This window comes from Numida meleagris, chromosome 1 (assembly GCF_002078875.1).
Source record: "Numida meleagris isolate 19003 breed g44 Domestic line chromosome 1, NumMel1.0, whole genome shotgun sequence".
Taxonomy (NCBI): Eukaryota; Metazoa; Chordata; class Aves; order Galliformes; family Numididae; genus Numida; species Numida meleagris.
In genome coordinates, this window is record NC_034409.1 from 50,186,582 (window position 1) to 50,210,588 (window position 24,007).

At 54.5% G+C, this 24,007-nt stretch overlaps 2 protein-coding genes across 3 annotated transcripts; both read right to left on the minus strand.

Annotated features, from left to right (window-relative positions):
- SREBF2 (sterol regulatory element binding transcription factor 2) lies at positions 75–18,581 on the minus strand. Its single transcript, XM_021384047.1, has 19 exons — positions 18,500–18,581; positions 17,145–17,519; positions 16,865–17,046; positions 15,949–16,089; positions 13,784–14,005; positions 12,924–13,038; positions 12,561–12,742; positions 11,447–11,639; positions 10,577–10,758; positions 9,124–9,397; positions 7,620–7,789; positions 7,332–7,500; positions 6,678–6,798; positions 5,271–5,380; positions 4,299–4,431; positions 3,857–4,025; positions 2,951–3,136; positions 2,513–2,624; positions 75–1,449 (listed from the first exon to the last, which is right to left on the minus strand). Exons 1-19 carry the CDS (start codon positions 18,579–18,581, stop codon positions 1,229–1,231), a joined length of 3,339 nt encoding a protein of 1,112 aa, XP_021239722.1. The 3' UTR covers positions 75–1,228.
- On the minus strand, positions 18,939–23,191 carry CCDC134 (coiled-coil domain containing 134). Of its 2 annotated transcripts, none has more exons than XM_021384084.1 (7): positions 23,118–23,191; positions 21,354–21,471; positions 20,623–20,744; positions 20,361–20,445; positions 20,002–20,183; positions 19,780–19,851; positions 18,939–19,332 (listed from the first exon to the last, which is right to left on the minus strand). In XM_021384084.1, exons 2-7 carry the CDS (start codon positions 21,454–21,456, stop codon positions 19,207–19,209), a joined length of 690 nt encoding a protein of 229 aa, XP_021239759.1. In that variant the 5' UTR covers positions 21,457–21,471; positions 23,118–23,191; the 3' UTR covers positions 18,939–19,206. The 2 variants fall into 2 exon arrangements, with proteins under 2 accessions (XP_021239759.1, XP_021239767.1); XM_021384092.1 differs by lacking the exon at positions 23,118–23,191 and adding an exon at positions 22,728–22,896 and having other exon boundaries at positions 19,311–19,425.

Consider the following 24,007-nt stretch of genomic DNA (forward strand, 5'->3'; position numbering starts at 1 on the left):
AATAAACACATGGACACGTATGGCCTCATGTAGCTGCACTATGGGGACGGAGAACAGGAGCAGGGCACGTGGGACACGCCGGTGATACCACCTTTATTGGGTGAGGGAAGCAGGCTGCCGACAACAGCTCCCTCCCACCCAAAACCAACAAAAAAGTTACAGTATATACACACACATATAAAAAACTGTAGGGACAGACGGGCACAGAGGGTGGGAAGAGTAGAAAAAAGGGGCAAAGAGCCCTCAGAGGAGGAGAAGCACTGGGCAGCCCCAGCCACTCATATAAGGGACGAGAGGAAGGCTGAGGGCCCCCAGCTCCTCCTCCCCCTTTGCTGAAGTACAAAACTGACCTCTGGGGAAACGGGAAATAACTGGGCGGTCGCAACAGGTCAGAGCTGCTGTATTTTAGTAAAGAAGGCAGAGAGGAAGGGGAGCAGGGTGTGACTCCTGGCAGGAGCACAGATAAGCTAGGAGCCCTGTATTGGTCTTCCTGGGGACAGGTGGGTGCCCCCTCTGAAGGGGGAGGGAGGGCAGCGCAGGGTATTATAGAGGTGATAGCATCTCTCCCGTGTTGGGACCCCGGTGCTACATCCCGCACAAAAGGACAAGGGCGATGAACTGCTTCCCAACCACTGGGGTGCAGGGGCTGGGTGGCAGGCTCAGGACTGGGACTAGGAACCGAATCAAATAAACCATTCTTAACAGTTCCACCTGCACCAACAGGAAGGCATCACAGCCAGCAGCCTCTGCCCACACCGCCCGCGGGGACTGGCCACACCACCCTGCTGAAATGAGGAGGAAGATGGAGAGGTGGGGGGCTGCTGTGTCGGTCCCTACATTTGATAAAGCCACAAACACTCCTATTAAAAAACAGCGGTATAAAAACGGTACAGAAACCTGCCACTGGCCCCAGGCGATGATCCCAGCAGAGTCAGTCCAGAGGGCATCAGCACCAGGTCCCTATAGGCAACCCCAGCTCTGCCACCAGGTGTCCCTACTACGGTGCCCCCAAAAAGTGCAGGGGCAAGAAAGCCACATCTGGAGCAAGATAAAAAACCCTCCCACTCCCACCCCAGCACAATCCCACTGGCAAGGCCCTAACCTACAGCACTGGATTTTTTTTTCTTTTCTTTTTTTCCTTCTTTTTCCCCCCCTATCTTTTTTCCTTGTATTTTTTTCCCCTTCCTTTTTTGACGTGGAGAAGTCCGGGCTGGGAGCTGGTGAGGTGTTAGGAGGCAGCGATGGCTGTGCCTCCACTCAGCTTGACAATCATCTGTTGGCAGTCGTTGCATGAGCGCTTGTCCCCCACCTTCTCCAGCGTGCGCGCAGCCTCGGCCAGCAGGACGGCACGCTGGCTGGGCGAGGACAGGAAGGAGAGTGGGAGGTGGCGGCAGGCCAGCAGGATGGCGGTGGCTCGCTCCCTCTGCCCTGGCAGCGTGTCCAGCTCCCCTGCAACCAGCAGAGAAAAGAGCTGCATGAGCTGCTCACCCCAGGGAGCTCTTTTTGCAGAGTCTCAGCTCTGGGAGCGATCACAGAATCATTTCCATAATATCATCTAGTCCAACCATCCAGCTACCACCAATATTGCCCACTAAACCACGAACCTCAGTACCATATCTACCCTTTCCTTGAACACCTGCAGGGATGGTGACTCCACCACCTCCCTGGGCAGCCTGTGCCAGCACAGCACTGCTCTTTCTGAGAAGAAATTGTTCTTAATACCCAACTTGAACCTCCCCTGGCACAAACTGAGGCCACTTCCTCTTGTCCTGTCACTGTTATCTGGGAGCAGAGGCCAACCCTCACATCGCCACAACCTCCTTTCAGGTTGTTATAGAGAGAGAAAAGGTCTCCCCTGAGCCCCTCTTCTTCAGACTGCACAACCCCAGTTCCCTCAGCCGCTCCCCATCAGACTTGTGCTTCAGACCACTCACAGCTCCGCTGCCCTTCTCTGGACACGCTCCAGGGCCTCCATGTCTTTCTGCTAGTGAGGGGCCCAGAACTGAGTACAGCACTTGAGATGAGGCCTCACCAGTGCAAAGTACAGAGAGAAGATCACCTCCCTGCTCCTGCTGTCTGCACTACTGCTGATACAAGCCAGGATGCCACTGGCCTTGGCCACCTGGGTACACTGCTGGCTCATGTTTAGCTGAGCATCAGTGAACACCTCCAGATCCTTTTCCTCCACATAGCTTTCCAGCCACTCTGCCCCCAGCCTGTAGCGTTGCATGGGGTTGTTGTGACCAAAATGCAGGACCTGGCAACTTGGTCCTGTTGAACTTCATCCCATCCAAACTGTCCAGGTTCCTCTGTAGGGACTTCCTACCCTCAGGCAGATGAACACTTCCTCCCAAATTGGTGTCATCTACAAATTTACTGAGGGTGCACTCAATCCCCTCATCAAAATCATCAGTAAAGATATTAAACAGAATGGGCCCCAATACCAACCCCTGGCTGGCTTTACAAAGCATCCCATAGCCAGCCGTGGCCAAATGCAGCTCCCCATGCTGACCTTGCTTGCTGCTCTGGTTTGTGCGGCGCCTGAGACTGTGCTCCAGCAGCTGGTGGGTGCGGGTAGGGCTGGCCCCCGCCATCAGGCGCACGGTGGCCTCGTGAAGGAAGACCTAGAGGGACAGCAGGGTGGGTGGTGAGGGGAGGGCTGGAGGCAGCCCTCGGCTGTGTCAGCAGCACAGTGCTGACACCCTGACAACAAGCAGAGCCCACGTCCACCTGCCTGCAGAGTTTGCAGGTCAGGGCAACAGGGAGGAAAGACAGAAAAAGGTAAAAAAAAAAACCAAAAAAAACCTGGTTTTGATATGTAACTGAGCAACCTGGAAAGGGAGAAGGGTGAACCACCAGAAAAGAGGGCAGAAAAGAGAAGAGCAGACGCAGGTAGTGCTTTGCTCTTCCCTTCCCCACTCCCCTGCCAGGGGCTAGGGCCGAAGCTCACCTTGCGGTACGCAGGCCTGAAGCCATGGGCCAGCTTGCGCAGGCTGCCGAGGTCGCGCTGGAAGCCAGTGAGCTCAGGGGCCGAGGCGTGGTAGGTCTCGCCCAGCGCCTGGCTGCTGCTCGCCTGCTTCTGCCACAGGCTGGTGCGGAGGGACAGCAGCAGGTCGCAGGCCAGCAGCTGGATCACCTGCGGGAGCCATGGAGCAGACACAGCTCAGCACCAGGCGAGGAGCACAGCAGCGCTGCACAGCTCGCCGAATCCCTTTTCCCCATCTGCTGCTGCCCCCTAGCAATGCTTGCTGTTCCAGCCGCCCTTCAGAGAGTACCTGCTCTGTCGAATGGAAAGTGCCTCTGTACTGCACTGCAGGAACATTGCACAGTTACTGCCAGCACATGCAATGCAACTACAATGCACTACAGCTGCCACCCAGGAGCGGCAGGGACCTGAGCTGTCCCCATACGCCGTGCAGGGAAGCTCCAGCTCGAGGTGATCCTGGAGAGAAAAGAAACAAGCAACACGCGTGCTCAGGAATAGCACAGCACAGTCTCACTTTTGCGGGAGAGGGTTCTGAGGCTGCCTGAAATGGAGTGGCCCTGACATAATGAGGTCCCTTCTCACCGGTGGCAGCAGCTGCCCCTGGCTGGACAGAGATGGAGGTTTTCCGTGGGCAAAAGTGGTCAAAAAATGAAACGCAGCAGAGAAAAGGTGGCAGGTACTGGAAGGAAAATGACACAGCACCTGCAGCACTGCTCCTCCGTACAGCAGGGACAGAAAAAACGTCAATGCCCTTTAGAAGGAAAGGGTGAAAGCATCCCCCGTATTCCTATCAGACTCGGGACAAATGGAGAAAACAGACACAACCAGGCCACGACGGAGCGCACGCTGCCCGCGGTGCGCAGCCCTTACGTTGCTGAGGGGCGTGCTGGAGGCACCACTGCTCATGTTGAGGCTGTTCCAGAGGTGGCTGCTGGCCCTCTCACAGTGACTCAGAGAGCTCTGCTGCCCGTCTGCCTTTGTTGACAGCGAGGCCTGCATGGCTTTGCACAGGTGGAAGGTGGCTTTCACCAGGGCGTTCCTGGAAGAGAAAGAGCCCTGCCTTCAAGTACTTCGTTGTGGTGTCCCCTGCTCCGCTCCATAATGAGTCATTCCTTCGTTATATCTCACCTAAACCTATCCTCCTTCAGTTTAAAGCCATTACCCCGCATCCTATCACTACATATCTTTGTAAAAAAAAAATCTCCCGTCTTTCTTAGAAGCCGCCCCTCAGCACACAGGGAGCCCACAGCTGCACAGCAGAGGCTGTGGCCTAGGGAAGAAAGAGTGGGAGTTTGGGAGCAGCGCTACGCACTCAGACATCTCTAGGGACTTCGGCAGGCGTTCCACTTCGCTGAAACGTGACCTCACGGCTGTGTCATCTCCCCTGAGCCAACCGATTGCCATAGCAACTGCCGCCGACCACCACCTGCACACCACGTCTGGGCCTACAAGAACAGAGTCACAGGTCAGAATCACAGAAGCAGTATGGTTGGAAAAGACCTCTAGGATCAGCTAGTCCAACTGTCAGCCCATCCCCACCATGCTCACCGACCATGTCCCTCAGTGCCACATCCACACAGCTCTGGAACACCTCCAGGGACTCCAGGTGACTGTACCACCTCCCTGGGCAGCCTGTACCAGTGCAGCACCACTCTTCCTGAGAAGAATTTTTTCCTACCATCTAACCTGAACCTCCCCTATCACAACTTGAGGCCATTCCCTCTCATCCTATTGTTGTTACCTGGGAGAAGAGGCCAATCCCACCTCACTACAGCCAGAACTTACTCCATCTGCTTGTCTAGAAACACTGTGACACTTGTCCTGACAAGGCTCTGCACTCACCACCCCAGTGCATCAGCTCCTCCGTTATTCAGCATCCCACCAAGAACCCTCCAAAGTCAACCTATGGCCAAAGGATATACAACCTGCTGCCCTGAGCTATCTTTAAGTTTCACGGCAATACTGACCCAAATGCAAGAATTCCCTTCCAACTGAAAACCAGCCCCTAGAAAACAGGTATTCAGTTTCCCCTCTGTGTTTGCTCTATGCATTTTGAGGAGCTCCAGCAGCATCCCAGTGAACTGCCAGGTGGTTATAAGGTGCCACCACTTGTTATAGGCTGTGCTCCTCCCCTCACTGTGCATCGGGGAGTGCTGCTCCACAGCCAAACCTCCCTCCACCACCAAGGACTGAGTTTCGACCCAGCCTGGAGCTTGAAAGCTGGGGAGACACCCAACAGCAGCACTTCCTGCAGCTAGTGGGGCTTCAGCTCAGCCAGACTTACCCAGGGCTGACTTGAGCATGGAACTGCTGGCAAAGGGCGGTGCCCCGCTTCCCATTGAGTCCAGGAAAGAGTTGAGCAATTTCAGGTATTCCATTGCGCTGGAGAACTCGCTGAAACAAAGCAAGGCACAGCTTCACTATGCCATCAAGCAGGAGGCACCAAGGCCTGGAGGCATTTCTGATCAGTCATAACATGTCTTTAAACGAGGCTGACCCATTAAGGCAGCAGGTGGAGGCAGAAACTTCAGGCTCTACCAGTATCACAACACTGTCAGACCTGAAGAGACCTCCTGAGAGTGGGAGTGTATGGACCAGTTTGAAGAGTACCACCAGCACATCTGCCTGTGTGCACCTTGTCAGGACCTGCACCGCAGCTACGGAGGTGTTGGGACTTACAGTGGACCTTTGTCACAGGTTTTTGCTCCCTAGTTAAGGGACAGGGGAGCAGGCTGTGCCCAAGCCCTTCACAAAAGGTGGCACCACTCTCCAAGGAGGGACCAGTCTGTGTACACCATGAAGCAGATTAACTCGTGTAATACACATTTCAAGTGAAAGATGATCCACATTAGCACTTAGTCAGCACCCCACGTTCTACAGACACTGAGCAGAAGCCACCAGCATCCCCTCCAGTGCCTTGAATCTGCTGACGGACATGACATATGTTACGAGATGATTACAGGCTCCTTTTCAATCACTGCCTCCAGAAGAGGCTGAAGAATGTTTTTGCAACTGACTATTTGCATATATGCAAATATATATGAATGCAAGTGACAATGTGGCAATGATCTAATTTCCTTGGACATGCTACAGAGGAGGATCTTAAGCTCCTACCCCTAGAGGGGGAAAAACAGCTCGCTGCTTTAGGAAACCCGGTCCTTCCAGCCAGGAGATACCACTAAGGAACCTTCCCACCTCTGGCATTCACCTGCACTATTTTGGGACACATGGTGCAATACATGGATTTTCACTGCTAGCACATGCAATGCTTCGTTTGGTTACAAGAATGCATAACACTGGGAGGCAGTTGGGTCACTCTGCAACATGCCAAGCCCTTATGACCCTACATACACTTTGGTCAACTGAAGCGATAGCGGCACGCTAATTTTAGCGTTCCTGAACATTGCACAGTCAGCAGAGAACATGCCAACCAGTTCAGGAATCGACGGGTACCACGCCAGCTGGCACCAGAAATACCCACTGCATCTGGCAACAGCCAGAACTGCACCTGGGACTCCAGAGGTCGTCTTAAGAAGAGGCAAAGCTCACCCTGCCGATACGCTGTGGTGGTCAGCACTGCGTGGCCATTCCAAGTCCTGGTTAAAGACTAACCCGCTCATTTGCCTCGGATCACTCAGTGACCATCAGCACTGCTTCAGAAACTACAGCTGCCCCCAGCGCTGGAACTTACCATGGTTCCTCCTCCTCTTGTCCCACCACCTCTTTCCTAATCTGAGGCTTCACAAGGGAATCCACCGCTCTCTCCAGCAGGTTCTCACAAAACGCCTGATGAACTTGTGCTATGGGATCCGCTACAGAGGAAGGAAAAAACAAATCCAACACATTTTTCTTACCTACAGTGATAGCCTCCTGCTGATACAGACAAGGGCAGCTGGAAAGAAAATCTGAATTTTAAAAGTGAAAGGAAGAGCAGTAGAGGGAAACTCCTGGGGAATTACTGCAAAGTCTTCTGAAGAACGAGTTTTCAGGGCCTTTTTAATCACTGTTCTTACTAATTATCAGCTGTATACAGCTGCAGCCCAAGGCTAAACATCCCTGAGACACTTCAGCCACTCAGTAGAACAGCAAGGATGCTGCTCTAGGGAGGCTACACTCCATCACCCCCCCCGGTCACCCCACACAGGGATGGATGACACATGCAGGGCAGAGCCAGCTCCTGCAGTTCTAGGAGACACCTCCCAACCGCCCACCGAGATCACATGCAGGGGGAAGATGCAGGAGAACGCTCTCCAGGACATCAGCTTTGGTGCCAGAAAGCACAGAAGTGGAGGCTCCCAGGGCAAAATGCAGGCAGCCCCATGCCCAGAGCACAAGCGGCTCTCACCAGGGTTCCTCTGGGTGCAGTACAGGCTCTCCTTGGCAGCAGACTTCACCGTCCAGCTTCGCTCCACAAAGAACTTCTGTCCCAGGGGGTGGCACAGCCAACGCAGCGAGTCGGGGATGGCACTGCGCTCCGAGCTGCACAGGCTCTGCGCCTGGCTTAGGAAGTAGCTCTGGGGAAGGGAGAGGCACCCGGGGGAAGTCAGACCACCACAGATCCCGGAACTGCCAGCTCGCAGCCCTTCCTAGAGCTCTGCGTGGAGCTGCGGTGGCAAAGGACACCGTGACTCACCGCCAGGAAGCCCAGCTTGCCCCCGCAGCGAGTCTTCAAGCCAACCGCGGCCGTCAGGTGGATTTCAGCCATTGTACTAGGCGGGATCTTTTCTTCAGCACACTCGGCCAGATTCACAGCACACAGGGCCATGTGCAAACCCGAGTAAGCGGAGCTGGAGGGGAGTTTACCTGCACCAGCAGGAGAGGAGAAGGGTTAACCTGAGACACGGCAACACCAGCTACTCTGTTATAACATGACTCGCTAGGGCACTGCCCTAGACAGACAACTCCAGTTAAGACGGTGTAGCTACAATTCACACAGCAAAATTAGGCAGAAGGAAGTTCAGCTTGGGTTTCTGATGTACTTGTAGCCTATTAAAAATGCAAATTAGTTTGCCAGGGAGGCAGCAAAAACAACTGTTCACAAGGAACATTCAAGCACTTCCTCAGTACACGTGCACACGCCGAGGTTTTCAAAGCACATCAACACCAACTGGCCATCTGCGTTTCACACAGCATCAGAAATTTGATTTTTCTCCAACAATTAACCCTGGCCTCTGCTTTCACATTGCATTCCCAAGTGACAGAAAAGAAACAAGAAACAGCAGTGAAAAATGACTGGATTCTATCAAAGGCTGCTTGGGACAGACTCTAAGCCACTTCTGCAAACTCATGAACATGTAAAGGGACACTGCAGTTGCTTCAGCCATTCTTATCATAGAACGGCAGAATGGTTGGGTTGGAAGGGACCTCAGAACCCACCCAGTCCTACCCCATGCCATGGACAGGGTTGCCACCCCCCCAACTCAGGCTGCACAGGGCCCCATCCAATCTGGCCTTGAACCTCCAGGGATGGGGCACCCACAGCTCTCTGGGCAGCCTGTGCCAGCGCCTCACCGCCCTCCGAGTAAAGTATTTCTCCCAACATCAAACCTAAATCTCCCCTCTTTTAGTTTAAAATCACTTATAACCTATATAAAAAGTCAATCTCCTCCAGCTTATAAGCTCCCCTCAAGTACTGGAAGGCCACAATGAGGTCTCCCCAAGCCTTCTCTTCTCCAGGCTCAACAAGCCCAGCTCCCTCCACCTGTCTTCACAGGAGAGGTGCTCCAGCCCTCTAAGCATCTTCATGGCCTCCTCTGGAAATGCTCCAACAGCTCTGTATCTTTCCCAAGCTGAGGCCCCAGGCCTGGGTGGGGCTTTACAATGACAGAGCAGAGGGGGACTATCCCCTCCCTCGCCCTGCAGGTCACCCCTCTTTTGATGCAGCCCAGGATACCATTGGCAGAAGACCGACTGTATCCTGGGCTGCAAGCACACACTGCTGGTTCACGTTGAGCTTTTCATCCACCAGAACCCTCCCAAGTCCTCCTCCACAGGGCTGCTCTCAAAGAGTTCTTCTTCCAGACTGCATTCATGTCTGGGGTAGCCCTGATCCAAGTGCAGCACCTTGCACATGGCCTTACTGAACCTCATTACAATTCCGTGGGCCCCCTTTTCAAGCTCTACTGCCTCTGCCCTACCTGTGATGTGGAGCTGATGGAGCTTGTGGTAGGCCAGAGCTGCGTCCCGAGCGCTGGTCTTGGCCTCGTCCTCAGAGCCCGCAGTGGCCTCTCTGGCCCGCCACTGGTGAGAGGTCCTCTTCAGCAGCCACCGCACCAGCGCCAACTTCTGCAGGCTGTAGCGGATGACGTTCCAGGAGAGGCTGCAGGCCAGGTCCAGGCGAGAGGCCGGCAGCGCTCGGCCCAGGACCGACAGGCAGGTCTGCAGGTTTGATGCTGCCGCAGCGAAATCCCCCTGCAAACATCGCGGCAAAAGTTACATGACAAAAAACACAACCAGAGAGACACTTTGGGACCTCCTCACCACTGGGAGCAGGACAAAGCAATGTATAACCCAGGGTAAGAGCTTCAGCTGAGAAAAGTCAGCCACTTACAGTACTCAGACCGAATTTGGCTCAGCATATCTCATTTGACACAGGGGCCTGGTCCTGCAATGCCTGTGATGCCTGGGAGACACACTGGCACCAGCTGAAAGCAGCTCCCTGCCTCCTCAAACAAGGCAGAAGCTTTGGGGTGCCCATGTCAGAACTGAAATGCTGCCTCAACAATGGAGAAGAGCTGGAGGACATTGGGGTACAGTGGTGAACACTCATTCCAGTTAGACTTGTTTAGCTTGGAGAAGAGAAAGCTCCGGGGAGACCTCATTGCAGCCTTCCAGTGCTTGGGATTATAAACAGGAGGGAGACCTACTTTTTACGTGGCCTAGGAGTGACAGGACAGGTGGGAATGGCTTTAAACTAGAAGAGGGGACATTCAGGTTAGGTGCTAGGGGTAAATTCTTCACTCAGAGGGTGGTGAGGCACTGGCACAAGCTGCCCAGAGAGCTGTGGGTGCCCCATCCCTGGAGGTTCTAGGCCAGGTTGGATGGGGCCCTGTGCAGCCTGAGCTGGGGGGTGGCAGCCCTGCCCACGGCACGGGGTGAGACTGGGTGGGCTCTGAGGTCCCTTCCAACACAACCATTCCATGATTCTAAGATTCCACCACCCAGGCACCATGAAGACTGGCATGAAACCCATAACAGCAGCCAGCTGGTAGCTTCCGCCGAGCTACCGTCAGGAGAAGCTCGCGTTACAAAAAGAGCGCTTGAGCCCGCTCAAAAAAAGAGCCTTGAGCGCTGTTTGCCAGCAGCAGAGGCCAGGACTGGAACACAAACCAAGCCCCTGCTTCCAAGGATTCCTGAAAGATGCAGCAGTGAGGCACAAGGACAGAGCTAGGAGTCTGTGCCTCACTAATTCAAGCTGAGGGAGGACAGCAATCTGCTCAAGACAAACCAGTGCCACCAACTTCTCTGCAAATCAGACCGGATACAATCCAGAAATACCACACTCTTGCCAAGGCACCATCTCATTAGGCCACTTTTCCCACGCCTACTCCTACAAGACGCATGTGATGCAAAGCAAGGAGGCAGCCCTACCCGTGCCAGATCCAGGTCTGCCTGCTTGCGGTGCCTCCAGAACGCAACCGACGACCTCGAGTGCAGCCGGGTGACTGGCTCTCCATGCACGAGGAGCTTCACGAACACGCTGAGGACGATCACACCGTTCACGAGCCACAGGATCAGCGTCGGCATCATCCAGCCAAACCATCCACCCGTGTCTGCAACAGACACCCCAAAAGGAAAGGGAGAAGTTGATCCTGACACTGAAAACATTGCAACAGGGTGAGCCCAGACCGACAAGGATGTACGGCTCTGTTTGCCACTTGTAGTATCAAGTTTTGCAAAGGCTGCATTTTAACCGGGAAGCAGCTCTTGCATCAACAGCTCTTCATCAACGCCAAGCCACAACATTCCCAACCAAACTCAAATAGTTGTTTTTACAAGGCTGATTTACGAAACCTGAGTCAGCGCTTCTAAAATAATCTTAATGCAAGACATTCTAGGAAAGCTATCGGATACACCCATGGGTATTCAATACCTCAGGGTCATTTTCCATTCTTCATTAGGTTTACAAAGCAACAATGAGGAAGTGTGCTGACCAGCTGGCTAAGTGACAACACACCTACAGAATCCCCTGTGCTCACCTTTAGGTGAGCTGTCCTCTAAAATACTGACAGTGTAGAATAAGTACATTAAATGAGACAGTTTAAACCTATTGCAGCAATGTTTCTGAAGTAACTCTTCATCTGCTGCTTAATAAGTTACAATAATCGGTTAAGCTGCCTTAAAACAAATTAAAGGTGAAGATCATAGAATCGTAGAATCCTTAGAATTGGAAGGGACCTCTGAAGGCCATCTAGTCCAACTCCCCTGCAATGATGCCTCAGAGAGACCCCAGCTCTTTACCTGACTCAATGGTCAGCACATTCCTGCCAGAGCCGTGGCGTGTGAGGCTGTCAGACTCCGGGCTCCCTCGGGCATCCAGAAGGGATGTCAAAGGGTTGAAGGAGAGGCACAGGAATGTCAGGGCACACAGGAGGATTCGGGAGCGGTCCACCATGCCAAGGGCCACAGGAGGAGAGTCAGGTTCATCCTTAACCTTCAAAGGATTTGGAGCGGAGAGAAAAAAAAATAATAATAATGGAAAGACTGCTTAACGTTCCGTAAAACGGAAAATGCTTACGCAGAAGGGGAGAAGGAAAAGTGACAGAACAAGTCTTAAAATTTAAGATCAAGATCAGCAAGAATTCCAGCAGAGCCTTCTCTCTCTTAGTAAGGTCAGGCTGAAGTACTCAAGTGCCTTCACCTTCCTCCTCCTCCCAGTCATGTCAGTTACCATGACTGGATCCCTGCTTTATGCCAGGACTAACTTCTTCTCTGAGGGTCTCCCAGATGACTCATTTCTTTTGAACCCATCAGCTAAAGGCAGCTAACAGATTGCTGTAACTGCAGTTACTTAGTCTCACTACCCACAGCTGGGATTATCATCCTTCTCCAAGTTATCCTGCTTTATTCATAGGACATATCTCTCTCTTGAAAGCTGTGGGCTCTTTGGGTCATGAACATTCACCATGAGAATCACAGAATCATTTGAGTTGGAACCGACCCTTAAAGGCCATCCGGTCCAACTCCCCTGCAATGAACAGGGACACCAACAGCTCAATCAGGGTGCTCAGAGCCCCTCCAGCCTCACCTTGGATGTCTTCAGGGAAGGGGTATCCATCACCTCTCTGGGCAATGAGTCAGTAGAGAATCTACTGGTGTTGAAGCCTAAGCACAGTTCCAGCAGCTAAGGTATGGCTCAAATAATACAGCTCAGGAAGTAGCCTTAATCATTCAAAATAAGCAAATAAAGCACTGCCATGCACCTTCCTCATCCTTACAATGTATGCCTGATCCCTACAGCTCTGCTTGCCAGATGTCTGCTAGCTCCACTCTTGAGAATTATGAGAACACAAACTCTGGCCCTTAGGTAATCCTAAAGTAAATGCTTGGGTTTGACAACCCAAGTCAGAAATACCTTTGCATCATCGAGGAGTGGGCTTCCTGGCTCCGAATCAATGGAATAGGGGGAGAAGCCAGCCTGTGATCCCGAATCAGAGGCGGGAGGAGACATCAGAAGAACATTCTGGTTGAAGTCATCTATCTTCAGGTCCGCATCATTATCAACCAGACTGCTTAGGTCAATGCCCTTCAACAATTCTGCAAGAATCAGAGCACATCATGTACGCATCTCTCGATCCAACACCCTGCCAGTCCTCCTCAGAACTCAGGCCACCACCAATGTAGCATGCACCTATCTACCTCTGCCAATGACAAAGAACTGAAAGAGGCAGCCTACATCCATGCAGACCACCTCCTTCCTGCAGTCTCCACAACTTACTGTTTTTCTGGTTAGCCAGCTTCAGAACCATGTTCTCCTGTCTCAGCTTATGGTTGGCCTGCTGCAGGTATTTGATGTAATCAATGGCTTTTCTCAGGACTCCAGACTTGTGCATCTGCAAGGAATTAAGACACACAGAAAGCAGTTTATACTATGTGCTTCCAGGGTCGCTCTTGCTCGTAGGGGTACCACAACCCTTTGTATCATAGAGGGGGGATACAAACAGAAGGGTGTAGAGGGCCACCTGAAAGCAGCAAAAGGAAATGAATGGTGGGACATGTTCTGGTCCAAGCTATCCCACTTTGGAAGGCACATAAGGACTGGACAACAGGGCTTGAGTCCTTGTATCTGGGATCTCGACATTTTTATAAAAACAGTACAATGAAAACAGATTAACATCTAAATTACAAGACTTCATGTCTTGACTTCAGTCAGAAATAGTCTTGTGAAAGTGTCATAGTTTTGAAATGAAGTGAATGGCTCTTTTCTGGGATGATGGAGCAAGCTGCTGTCAGTTAACCAGGGTTCACCATTTAATTGAGATAAGCAGTTCTCTCCCCTCCTCAGTCCCTCCTCCATCCCCACCTTCCAGCAAAGGCTGCCAGCATGACATAAAGCAAACAGCACTGGTCAAGCATGGTGCAAGGTGGCCTCAATACATCTCAGTATCTAATGGAATCAAATTGGAAAGCTCTGTGCAAGAAGACACTGTTTTTGTTTAACATCTTATCTTATCACAACATGCATGTGCATACTCCTAACAGCAGTCTGTACCCAACTGCTTCATTTAATAGAGCAACGAGCACCTGAGGACACCAGTATTCCTGACACCACGCTTGTTCTCACTGCACATCTTTTACCTTGGCGTCTGTCCCCATGATGAGGTCCTTCAGCTCGATGATCTTGTCATTTATAGAGGACCGGTAACGCTTTTCAATGATGTTGTGAGTTGTTCTCCTCTCTCCTTCTTTAGGAGGGTCTGGTTGCTTGACACCTCCAGGAACTTGTTTGATAGGCACCTTTTCTTGTCCCATCATCACCGGCATTGTGGTCAGAATGGTTCCATTGCTCCCAACAAGGGTCTACAAAGACCACGCACAGCAAGTGTAACCAGCAATCAGCCAATTTAGACGAGATTATGATTCCAAGAGCAAATGGAGTAAACAAAAGCAGAATCGAGAAAAGTTCACAGAGCTCAAAAAGGAAGAGGTATGCCATGTCTTCTCATGTTCCTTAGCTGGTATAAGCATGGGAACAGCAGCACAGGAAAAAACACCAACACTGCCTCCCACAGTAAAATGGTATCTTTTCTCCAAGAGTATCATCACCCCAATACCCTTTCACCAATACCAGGCTCTGATCATCTATAATTTAAACAGAGGCATGGACCAAAGCTCCTTCCTGCTTCTACAGTCCTTCTAATTCACACCTCCAAATGCACAGAGAAAGACATTGGACCAACAACAGGCAATGCTACTTCCAAAACCATAACGTTAGAGAGGGTCTGACAGTGGAAAGACAAACTTTGGCTTGAAGTTAATTTTAATTAGATTGCATAGGGGAAAAAATAGATCCCTAACTACTTTAAGCTACAAAATGCCTCCAAAAGAGGTATTAAGGCAATGAGTGATACATACGGATGTGAAGAGCTTGGACTTCCATCGCTCTCTACAACGACCTGAAAGGAGGTTGTAGCAAGGTGGGTTGGCCTCTTCTCCCAGGTAACAGTGATAGGATAGGATGGAATGGAAGTGGTGGAGTCACAATCCCTGGAGGTGTTCCAGAGCCACATGGATGTGGCACTGAGGACATGGTTAGTGGGCATGCTGGGGATGGGCTGACGGTTGGACTAGATGATTCTAGAGATCTTCTTCCAAACTTAATGATTCTATGGTTTAGACAGAAACAGACCATCTTCCCCCAGCCAAAGCAGTACATGCTACAGGAGAAAAGATGGTGAATCCCACCAGAATGGTTGCACAGAGAGGCTTCTAGGACAGTCAGACCAAAGGAAATAATTTAGACAGCTCCAACCAGTAAAGTAAGATTGGGGAGGGTACAACAGGTCTCTGAAGTACACTGAGAATCAGAGTTGTTATGGAAAGAAAGAGTTATTTACACTAAGGGTCAGACTGATGTAAACAGGAATAAATCAGCCATAAGCAACCTAAGAATCAACTTTGATTCTGAAATAGTTTTCTTGACAAATAAGTGAATTTAAGCCTTCTACCTTTCCTCAGCTAACTTCCAGCATATTTCAATGCATTCAGAATGCTTTGTGGATTGTGTATCTGCCAGACACAATCACATAAGCCTCATCTCCATGTCAAAGCGTGACCTAATAGCAAGTAAACTGAAGATTTTGGTCTGGCTGCTACCAAGGGCATAGGAACTCCATTGTGCTATGCAGACAGAACCTAAGTCCAGGCTTGCAAGCTTATCTCCAGCAGTAAATATTTGAACAGAGGGACCTTTGCAGAATGCACGAAGCTGTGATAAAAGCCTCTTTGGGGCACAAGTATCCCCAAGCTGGTAAGTCATGGCCTTGAAGCACTGCTGCCATCTTGAACAATGATACCAACCCCTTGCTGCAGATGCCCTTTGAGGAGTAGTTCAATTAGCTTTTACATTCAACATTTTGCCAGTGGATGCTATGGAGAGAGAAAAGAAGATCCACAGCTACCCGGAGTCAGTTGGCTTTAAGTATCTTCCACAGAGGTTAAAAATGGAATTCTACATGGAATTCTTAGGTCATACTCGTCTCCTAGTAAAGTCAGAAAAAAGGTAAACAGGAATGTGCCCTTGCTCTGCGCTTACTGGCCATGAGAGGCTGCCAAAAAATGCACAGTCTGTCCTCTCAGCCTTGGCAGAAGCAGCACATTACTCACGTTGGGCACGTTCAGAGCAGCATTTGGAACCCCTCCCATCTGCACTATCGGAGAACACCGAACACCAAACCTCCTCCTTGTATTGGAAAATAACACCACTGAGGGGTGGAAGAAAAGAAGAGTATTAACAGTGGTACCTGCAGAGCTGTGGTCTGGATAGGAGTGGTGAGCGCGGTGAGCGCCGGGTTCTGCACCGCGGCCATAACAGGATTGCCATCTGCCTTCAGTGTGGTCAGCACGAGTGAGTCCGTCTTGATGATCTGAGGCTGGACCAGAACCTGCGTGGGGAGCAGCCAGAGGTGAGGAGATGAGCGAGAGCACACTGCTCTGTTCCTCTTGGTGGTCAGAGGCAGTGATGGCCCACGAGGTCATTGGTGCTCACATCAAAAACCAAGTAACCCAGTGCCCAAAAATACCAAGGAGCTGACGGAAGGGCTCCTCTGCCCCCGCCTGTAGCAAGCTCTCTGTGTTAGCTGGGGGAGCCCTCAGGGTCCAACACATGGGTGTGGGTAGTAGTGACAGGTCAAGAGGGAATGGCCTCAAGTTGCACCAGGGGAGGGTCAGGGTGGATATTAGGAAAAAATTCTTCTCCAAAAGAGCAGTGCTGCACTGGCACAGGCTGCCCAGGGAGGTGGTGCAGTCACCGTCCCTGGAGGTGTTCCAGAACTGTGTGCATGTGGCACTGCGGGACATGGTCAGTGGGCATGGTGGGGATGGGCTGGCCGTTGGATCCTAGTGACCTTTTCCACCCTTGACGATTCTATGCCACAGCACCTCCCAGTGCCAGCAGCAATTCTTCCCTCTGATTTAACTGGGAGGATGTCAGAACAAACAGTCTGTTATTTTGCCATGACACAACTCGCTCTTGCTTTTTCAAGTACCTCATTGACTCCCAAATACAGAGAGCGCTACAGAGGGCCCGAATAGAGTTGAACCGGAGCAATTTTTCCATACTGAGTGTTCCCTTGAGAAGAACACTTACCTAACACTTATCAGTGCTTATTAAAGGCAAGAGCCAGGTGGATGGGGCCAGGCTCTTTCGCTTCCACTTACCGGCACCTGCTGGACCTGCGGTGCTGCCACCGTCTGGACTGTGGCAGGTGCCAGTGCCTGGATGGTGCCACCAGCGGCCTGCGTCAGCACACGCGGGGCCGGCACCGCCTGCACCTGCTGCTGGATGGTGACCGGCTGCACCTGGGGGGACGTCACCAGGCTCTGCACCTGGGGCTGGAGAACTGCAAAGAGGGAGAGACGTCAGAGACCAAGGCGCCGCGCAGACGCCTTGTAAGCTGTCTGCTGTGGAGACAGCAGTTGGGGTCCACCCCAACGCTACCTTGGAAGCTCGTGGCCGCGTTCTGGTATAGGACGGGCTGCTGGATGATCCTGGTCTGGGGCGCAGAGCTGAAGGTGGGGGCAATCATCACCGTCTGCTGCTGGAGCTGTGGCTGGAGCTGGGGTCGGGGCTGGAGCAGCGGGGCCGGGCGCTGCGGGGCTGAGGGCACCTTCACCGGGACGCTCTGCAGCTGCGGGGAGGCAGCAGGCGGAGGGAAGGGCTGCGGGGCCTGGGCATAGGGCCGTGTGGCATCCAGGGCCCCGCTGCCCGTGCCACTGCCACCACCGCTGCTGCCACCCTGGAAGGTGCCACACAGCGGGTCTGAAAACAGGTCCGGGAAATCCCCTGCCTGGTTGCTGACGAACTGCAGCATCTCTGCAAGAAGGAAAGGGAACGGTTGGGGTTGGTTGGTTCCATAGGACATGGGGTCAGGACTCAGAGGCCAGCGGTGGGCACGGGAGGAAGCAGCAGCTTCAGAACCTCCAGAGACAACGCCACAGCAGCCCAGAGGTAGCCAGTAACTCAGTGTCAAAACACTCCCAGAGCTCAGGATCCAATATTTTCAGCCCACTATCATTTGTCCAATCCCCATCCCAGCTTCACGCCCGGAGGAGGAGGATGAGCAGCCCCATGACTTCAGTAGGAGCCGTCCTCCCACCTGAGGCAGCCTCGCGCCGCCCATCCTCTGCCCACGGAGCCCCACCGGGACACGCGGATGGTGACTCACCCCAACTTCGGGTAATTTCAGGTATACAGGGAAATAGGGGAAATACACTCAAGAAAACAGCGCTTTGCAGAACTTGAGCTGAGAAATGCACGGGTATGTTTAAGGAGATCCCACGGCCAAAGCTTCCTTCTGAGTGCCCCCACTGACCACCTGAGCTCCCCCTGGCCCCATCCCAACACCCAGCCCACGGGACCCCACATGACACAGATACCCCAGGGGCTGTAGATGGGTAAGGAAGCAGCGCTGAGAGTTATGGGGAAGGACTGGCATTAGGGCTGTCCCCACACCACCCCACGCCGCACCCAGGACCCACAGCACGGCACTTTCCCACTCGAGGGCACTGCCATTTTGCAAGCAGGTGGGCCTACGCAGGTAGGGGGACAGACATAATGCACTGGATGTGCTCCAATGCACTCCACGCTTGGATACGGGGCCCGCCCCGGGGCCACTCGTTACGATCGGCACTAATTACTGCTTCGCCCCCCGCTGTTCTCCGACGTCACGCTGCTCGCCGTGACGTCACGCGTATGACTCAGACCCGCCAACACGCGCCGTGGGAGCTCCCCCGCACCCCCACGTAGCCCACGCGCGGCACAGCACCGAGCCCCCCGCCCAGCCCCGCGCTCACCGTCGATGTCGCCCAGCGTCAGCTCGTCGCCCAGCTCAGTCAGGGTCTCCATGCCCTCGGCGCCCAGCTCGCCGCTCTCCATGTCGCACGGCCCCGCTCCGCTCCCCGCCCGCTCTAAGCGGAGGAAGCAGCCCGGCGCCGCCGGCCCCGCGCCATCTTGCACCGCCCCGGCCCCGCCCCCACCTGCCTGGCCCCGCCCCCCCGCGCGCTGTCACTGGGACCAGGTCGGCGGCAGCCAATAGGAGCGCGCAGCGCCGCGTGGCGTGATGGCGCGTCAGCGATCAGCAGCTGCGATTTGCATGCGAGACCACGCCCCCTGCCTCCCGCGCCGCATATTCATGAGGGGGCGTGACCGAGCCCACGAGCGTGAGCCCCGCGCCGCGCCCACGGCCCTGCCCACCGCCCTCTCCATGGCAGCGAGCAAGAAGCAGGCTCTTCGTCGTAAAAAAAATAACAACCGTTCCGATTTATTCCAGAAAAACAACGCACGCCCCATCCCCACGCATGGCCCTGCACCCACCTGATGTGTGGTGCCCCAGTGCCCGCTGCTAGGGGACAGACCCACTCTGGGGCCCTGGGACCACTGGGCCGCATGGGCTGAAAAACAAAAATCCACCCCAAAACTCACAGAAGCGGCTGACAGGGCATCTCCAGCCCAGCCATGGGTGGGAGCGGCTGCATCGGTGCAGGTCCCGGCCCACCCGGGCCTACAGCTCAGACTGCGAGCGAGAGATGCGCGGGCCCTTGCGGATCTCCTTGCGCTTCTCCTCCTTCCGGCGCCGCTTCTCCTCCTCGCGCAGCGCCTTCTGGAAGGTGTCAGCGCTGGGGAAGAACTGGGGTGGGCAGGAGATGGAAGTATGAAGGAAATGACAAATTCAGTGTGTTGTGGGAGAGAGGAGCTGGAGCATGGCATCTCCTGTGGAGCGCTATCCACCAAAAACCCACCAGATCCCATCAAAAACACAACCAGAATACAAGAAAAACCCTCCAAAGACCAACAAAAAAAACAATAAAAACCCAACCAGAACCCAACAAAAACCCTCCAAAGCCCAACAAAAATGCAACAAAAACCCTCCAAAGCCCAATAAAATCCCAACCAGGACCCAACAAAAACCTAAAAAGAACCCAGTCAGTGCCCAACAAAAACCTACCAAAGCCCAACAAAAACCTAGAAAAAACCCAGCCAGGACCCAACAAGAACCCACCAAAGCCCAACAGAAACCCAACAAAAACCCACTGGAGTCATGGAAGAGGGGGACCGTGTGTCTCGGTGACCCTACCTCAGAGTGGTCAGCTTTGAAGGGATTACGGTAATTGGGGGACTTTTCACTGATGCCCAGCTCCTGAGCCATCTGTGGAACAAAGCAAAAACCCTGTGGGAGACAGCGATCACCACCTCCTCCCACCCCCCATCCCTCAGACACTGCAGCCCCCACCAGCCCCCGCTCCTCCGCCTGCCCCCTTCCCCTTGCAGCCCCCCAGCAGTGACCTCAGGACCATACCAGCCCCAGGAGCTGGGAATGGGGCCCCTGCTCGAAGACGCCTGTCAGGTTGCAGAAGCCGATGCCCCAGCGGATGAGGTTGTTCCAGTTGGAGTTGCGGTCGAAGTAGTGGTGCACAATCTTGGGGAAGCGCAGCACGACATCCCCAAAGAAGGCCGTGTTCTCCACCACATGGGAGTAGGCTGAGGACGAGAGGAACCAGCCCCATCAGCAGGACACCCCATGCACCCCAAAATGCCAGCTTCAGGGCATCACCAGCCAGGGCACACCCAGGATAGACATGGGACTACCCCCAAGAGCAGGAGTGGGAGAGATGATGCAGGCTGTGAGATCCTAGCACAGTTATATGTAGCACTCACCATCCTTCAGCTTCTCATCCTGGGGGAAAGGCCCATCTGGGGGCACGTCTGCAGCTATGAGTACAGCCCGGGAGTCCTCCAGCACCTGCAAGAGCCCTTGGTCATTGCCCTCCCAGCTCATGGGGTGCCCCACTGAGTCCCTCCCTTCTCCTTCCTGCTCAACTATGAGCCCTGCTTCTCCTGCCTGCCCTCCCCAGCATCACTGCGGGTGCCCCAAACCCATCCCCTGCCCCAAGGCACCCCGAGCTCACCCCACACTCACTTTGAAGAGTCCCTTGAGCATGATGTCAATGATTTTATACTGTTGGTTGATGTCATTGAGCTCAATGAGGTTCTTCAGGGCATTCATCTGGTCCTTGCGCTTCACCTCAAACAGCTTCTTATCTGCAGTGCTGTCAAGGGCACTGCGGGGCTCTGGGCATGCTCACAGCCCGCTCCCAAAGAGACTTAGCCCAGTTCTGGGAGTGGGATACTGGGGCCAAGAGGTGGGATTCCAGATATCCCAGCAGGGTGCTTGCTAACACCCAGCGCATAGGAGCAGAAAGAAAGAGCACTGCATGTGGAGAACATCAGACACCACTGGGAAAACTCGCCTCAGTACCAGCCCTGGCATCTCATTAGCAACTCCCTCCTACAGAAGGATGATGAGGAAAGTGCTTGGCAGTGCTGGTTGATGCTGGGGCAACACCTGAGCAGTGACTGCTTCTTCATACTGCCCAAGAACTAGCAGGTGGCAATATGGGGCCCTGGAGGTCAGCAGTGCCAGCCCTGCTCCAAGCAGGACCAAAGCCACATCAGGTTGTTCAAGGTCATGCCCAGCTGCCATGTGACACTTTGTTCAGCTTGTTCCCATCTCACTAGCAATAAGCATAGCCTTAGGGCCCTTCCCTCCTCTCTCCTCCATCCCCCTTGCGCCATCTCCTCACACACAAGTGCTCTGTGGCCTCTGCAGGTGTGAGCATGACGGAGGCATGGCCCTGCAGGGAAGGATACAGATCTCCAATCCAGAGCCCATCCTCTGCTTCTCCAGGTCTGCCAGGCTGCCCCCGGGCAGCACCACCGCCAACAGGATGAGGCAGATCCAGAGGAAATCCATCTTGGAGGCTACAGCCTGGAACGAAACAGACAAAACCAGTGACAAGTACAGAGACGTTCCCCACAGGAATCCCACCAGCCCACCAGGCCCAAAACCGGTGACAAAGCTGCCACTGTCGGGTCAGAGCCAGGGCTCCTCACTGCACACCCATCGCCATCGCCCTGCTCACACACAGCACCACGACAGCGTGCTGGGATCACCGAGTTGAATCATCAATCTGACCTACCAAGTCCTATCAACAAACCACATCCTTTAGTGCCACGTCCACACATTTCCTGAATACCCCCAGAGATGGAAACTCCACCACTGCTGAGCAGCCCCTTCCAATGCTCCCTGTGCCAAAAGCAACATGGTGTGTTCCTGCACCACCACAGCCCCATCAGCTCACACATCATATGCACCCTCCAGCCCAGACTACACCACAGAACTGGGGAAGATTTGCCTGAATCTTCCCCAGTTTAAGCAACCTGAACGCTGGCTGTGGCCCTACCATGAGGTCATGACCCAAATGATGTTCCCCCCTCCCAGGCTAGGCTGCCTAGGCACAGGGATGCAAAACCCTCCGGCAGATGTTCCTCAGTGCTCTGCAAGAGCCCTCCCTCGTGTCTTCACACCCACTTAGGGTGTAGATACCCTGCAGAGCTGCTCCCCTGAACCCCTCTTCGCCAAAGCGAGCACCGGGCTGCCACGGCCTGTCCTGTGCAGCAGATGGGGAGGAGCTCCCCTATGATCCCCAGCTGCCCCGACCAGCTGCTTGCTGCACACAGAGCCCACCCATCTGCCTCACTGTCTCCCATTCCCTTAATTTAGATGTGCTTTTCCAAAGACACGACAGACGCCGTGTTACAGACAGATAGCGGTTCCCATTCACATGTTTTTAATGACTTTATAGATTCTCCTGGGGGAGCTGCATCTGAACTGAGCATCGTGGAGACAGGCACGGCACAGCCCCCCTCGCCCTCCTCGGTGCAGGGCACACACCGGGGGAAAGACGGGCCGCTGCACCACCGGGAGCCCGTCCCCGCACCTCTCCTCCCTCAAACATACGTGGCTCAATCTCATGCCACAGCCGAAGCGAAAGCTTCAGGAGTCAAACGGGGTATGGGACTGCTCCCGCGGCATTTCTCCGCGAGGCTCAGCAGAGATGCTCGAGTGGAACAGCGATGGCACAGCCGCATCTGCTCGCCTCCAAGTCCCTCACCCGCCGGACTCAGACAGGTATTGCGGGGACGATCACCGGCACAGCTCCGCGATCTCCGCCAGCGACAGACCTGCCTGCAGCACCCGATGGCTCTGCACGGCTGCGGGCTCATGGAGACGGAGTTCCTCTTCCAAGCACCGCTGGAACTCAGCCGCACGGGGCCAGGGCTGAGCGCACCGGGCAGCCCCGGGGGTGTGAGAGGACGGCCGTCCCTCCCGCCCCTCTCCCGGGCGCACGGAGGGCACAGCGCGGTGCCACCGTCCTCCGGGACGCGGCCAACGCGGCGCCGTGCGGGGCAGCTGACGGCGGCAGCCCGCGGCTCTCCTCCGGCACACGGCACCGGCCCGGCCCCTCGAAGCAGCCGCCGCACGCCCCTCCCGCAGCGACCCGCCCGCCTCGCGGCACCGCCCGGCCCGGCCCGGCCCGCGCCGCCCCGACCCGCCCGGCCCCGAGCCCCTACCTGCGGGCCGGGAGCGGGGCCGGGAGCGGCGCTCAGAGGCGCCGCGCTGCCATGCCGCCACCGCCTCCCGCCCCGCCCCGCCGTGTCACTTCCTGAGCTCCGCCCCGCCCCGCTACCTCGCGGCCGCTCCGCCGGCTGCTGTACGGCGCTCTGCGTCCCCGGCGGCGCGGCCAGCAGGGACAGGGGGTGATCCTGCCCCTCTGCTCCGCGCTGTGAGACCTCAGCTGGAGTGCTGCGGCCAGATGTGGAGTCCTCAGCACAGGAGAGACGTGGACCTGTTGGAGTGCGTCCAGAGGAGGGCCACAGAAATCATCCGAGAGATGGAACACCTCCCTGCGAGGACAGGCTGAGAGAGCTGGGCCTGTTCAGCCAGGAGAAGAGAAGGCTCTGAGGTGACCTGATTGTGGCCTTTCAGTATCTAAAGGGGGACTCTAAGAAAGAAGGGGACAGACTCTTTAGCAGGGTCTGCTAGGATAAGACACGGGGAAATGGTTTCAAACTAAAGGAGGGGAGGTTTAGATGGGATACAAGGAAGAAGTTGTTTACAATCAGGGTGGTGAGGCACTGGCACAGGTTGCCCAGAGAGGTGGTGGATGCCTCGTCCCTGGAGACACCCAAAGTCAGGCTGGAGGGGCTCTGAGCACCCTGATCAGCTGCAGGTGTCCCTGTTCATTGCAGGGGAGTTGGACCGGATGGCCTTGGAAGGTCCTTTCCAGCTCAGACAATTCTCTGATTCTCCTCTGTGGGACACAGCTCATTCCCTAGCCCCCTGCTGGTCCATGGGAAGGTCAGAGGAAGGATGGCCCCATCCTGCAGCAAGGCAGATGGGGAGCCCATCGCCCACCGCACCTGCCATCCCACAGTCCTGCAGTTTACTATCTGCAGAGTGT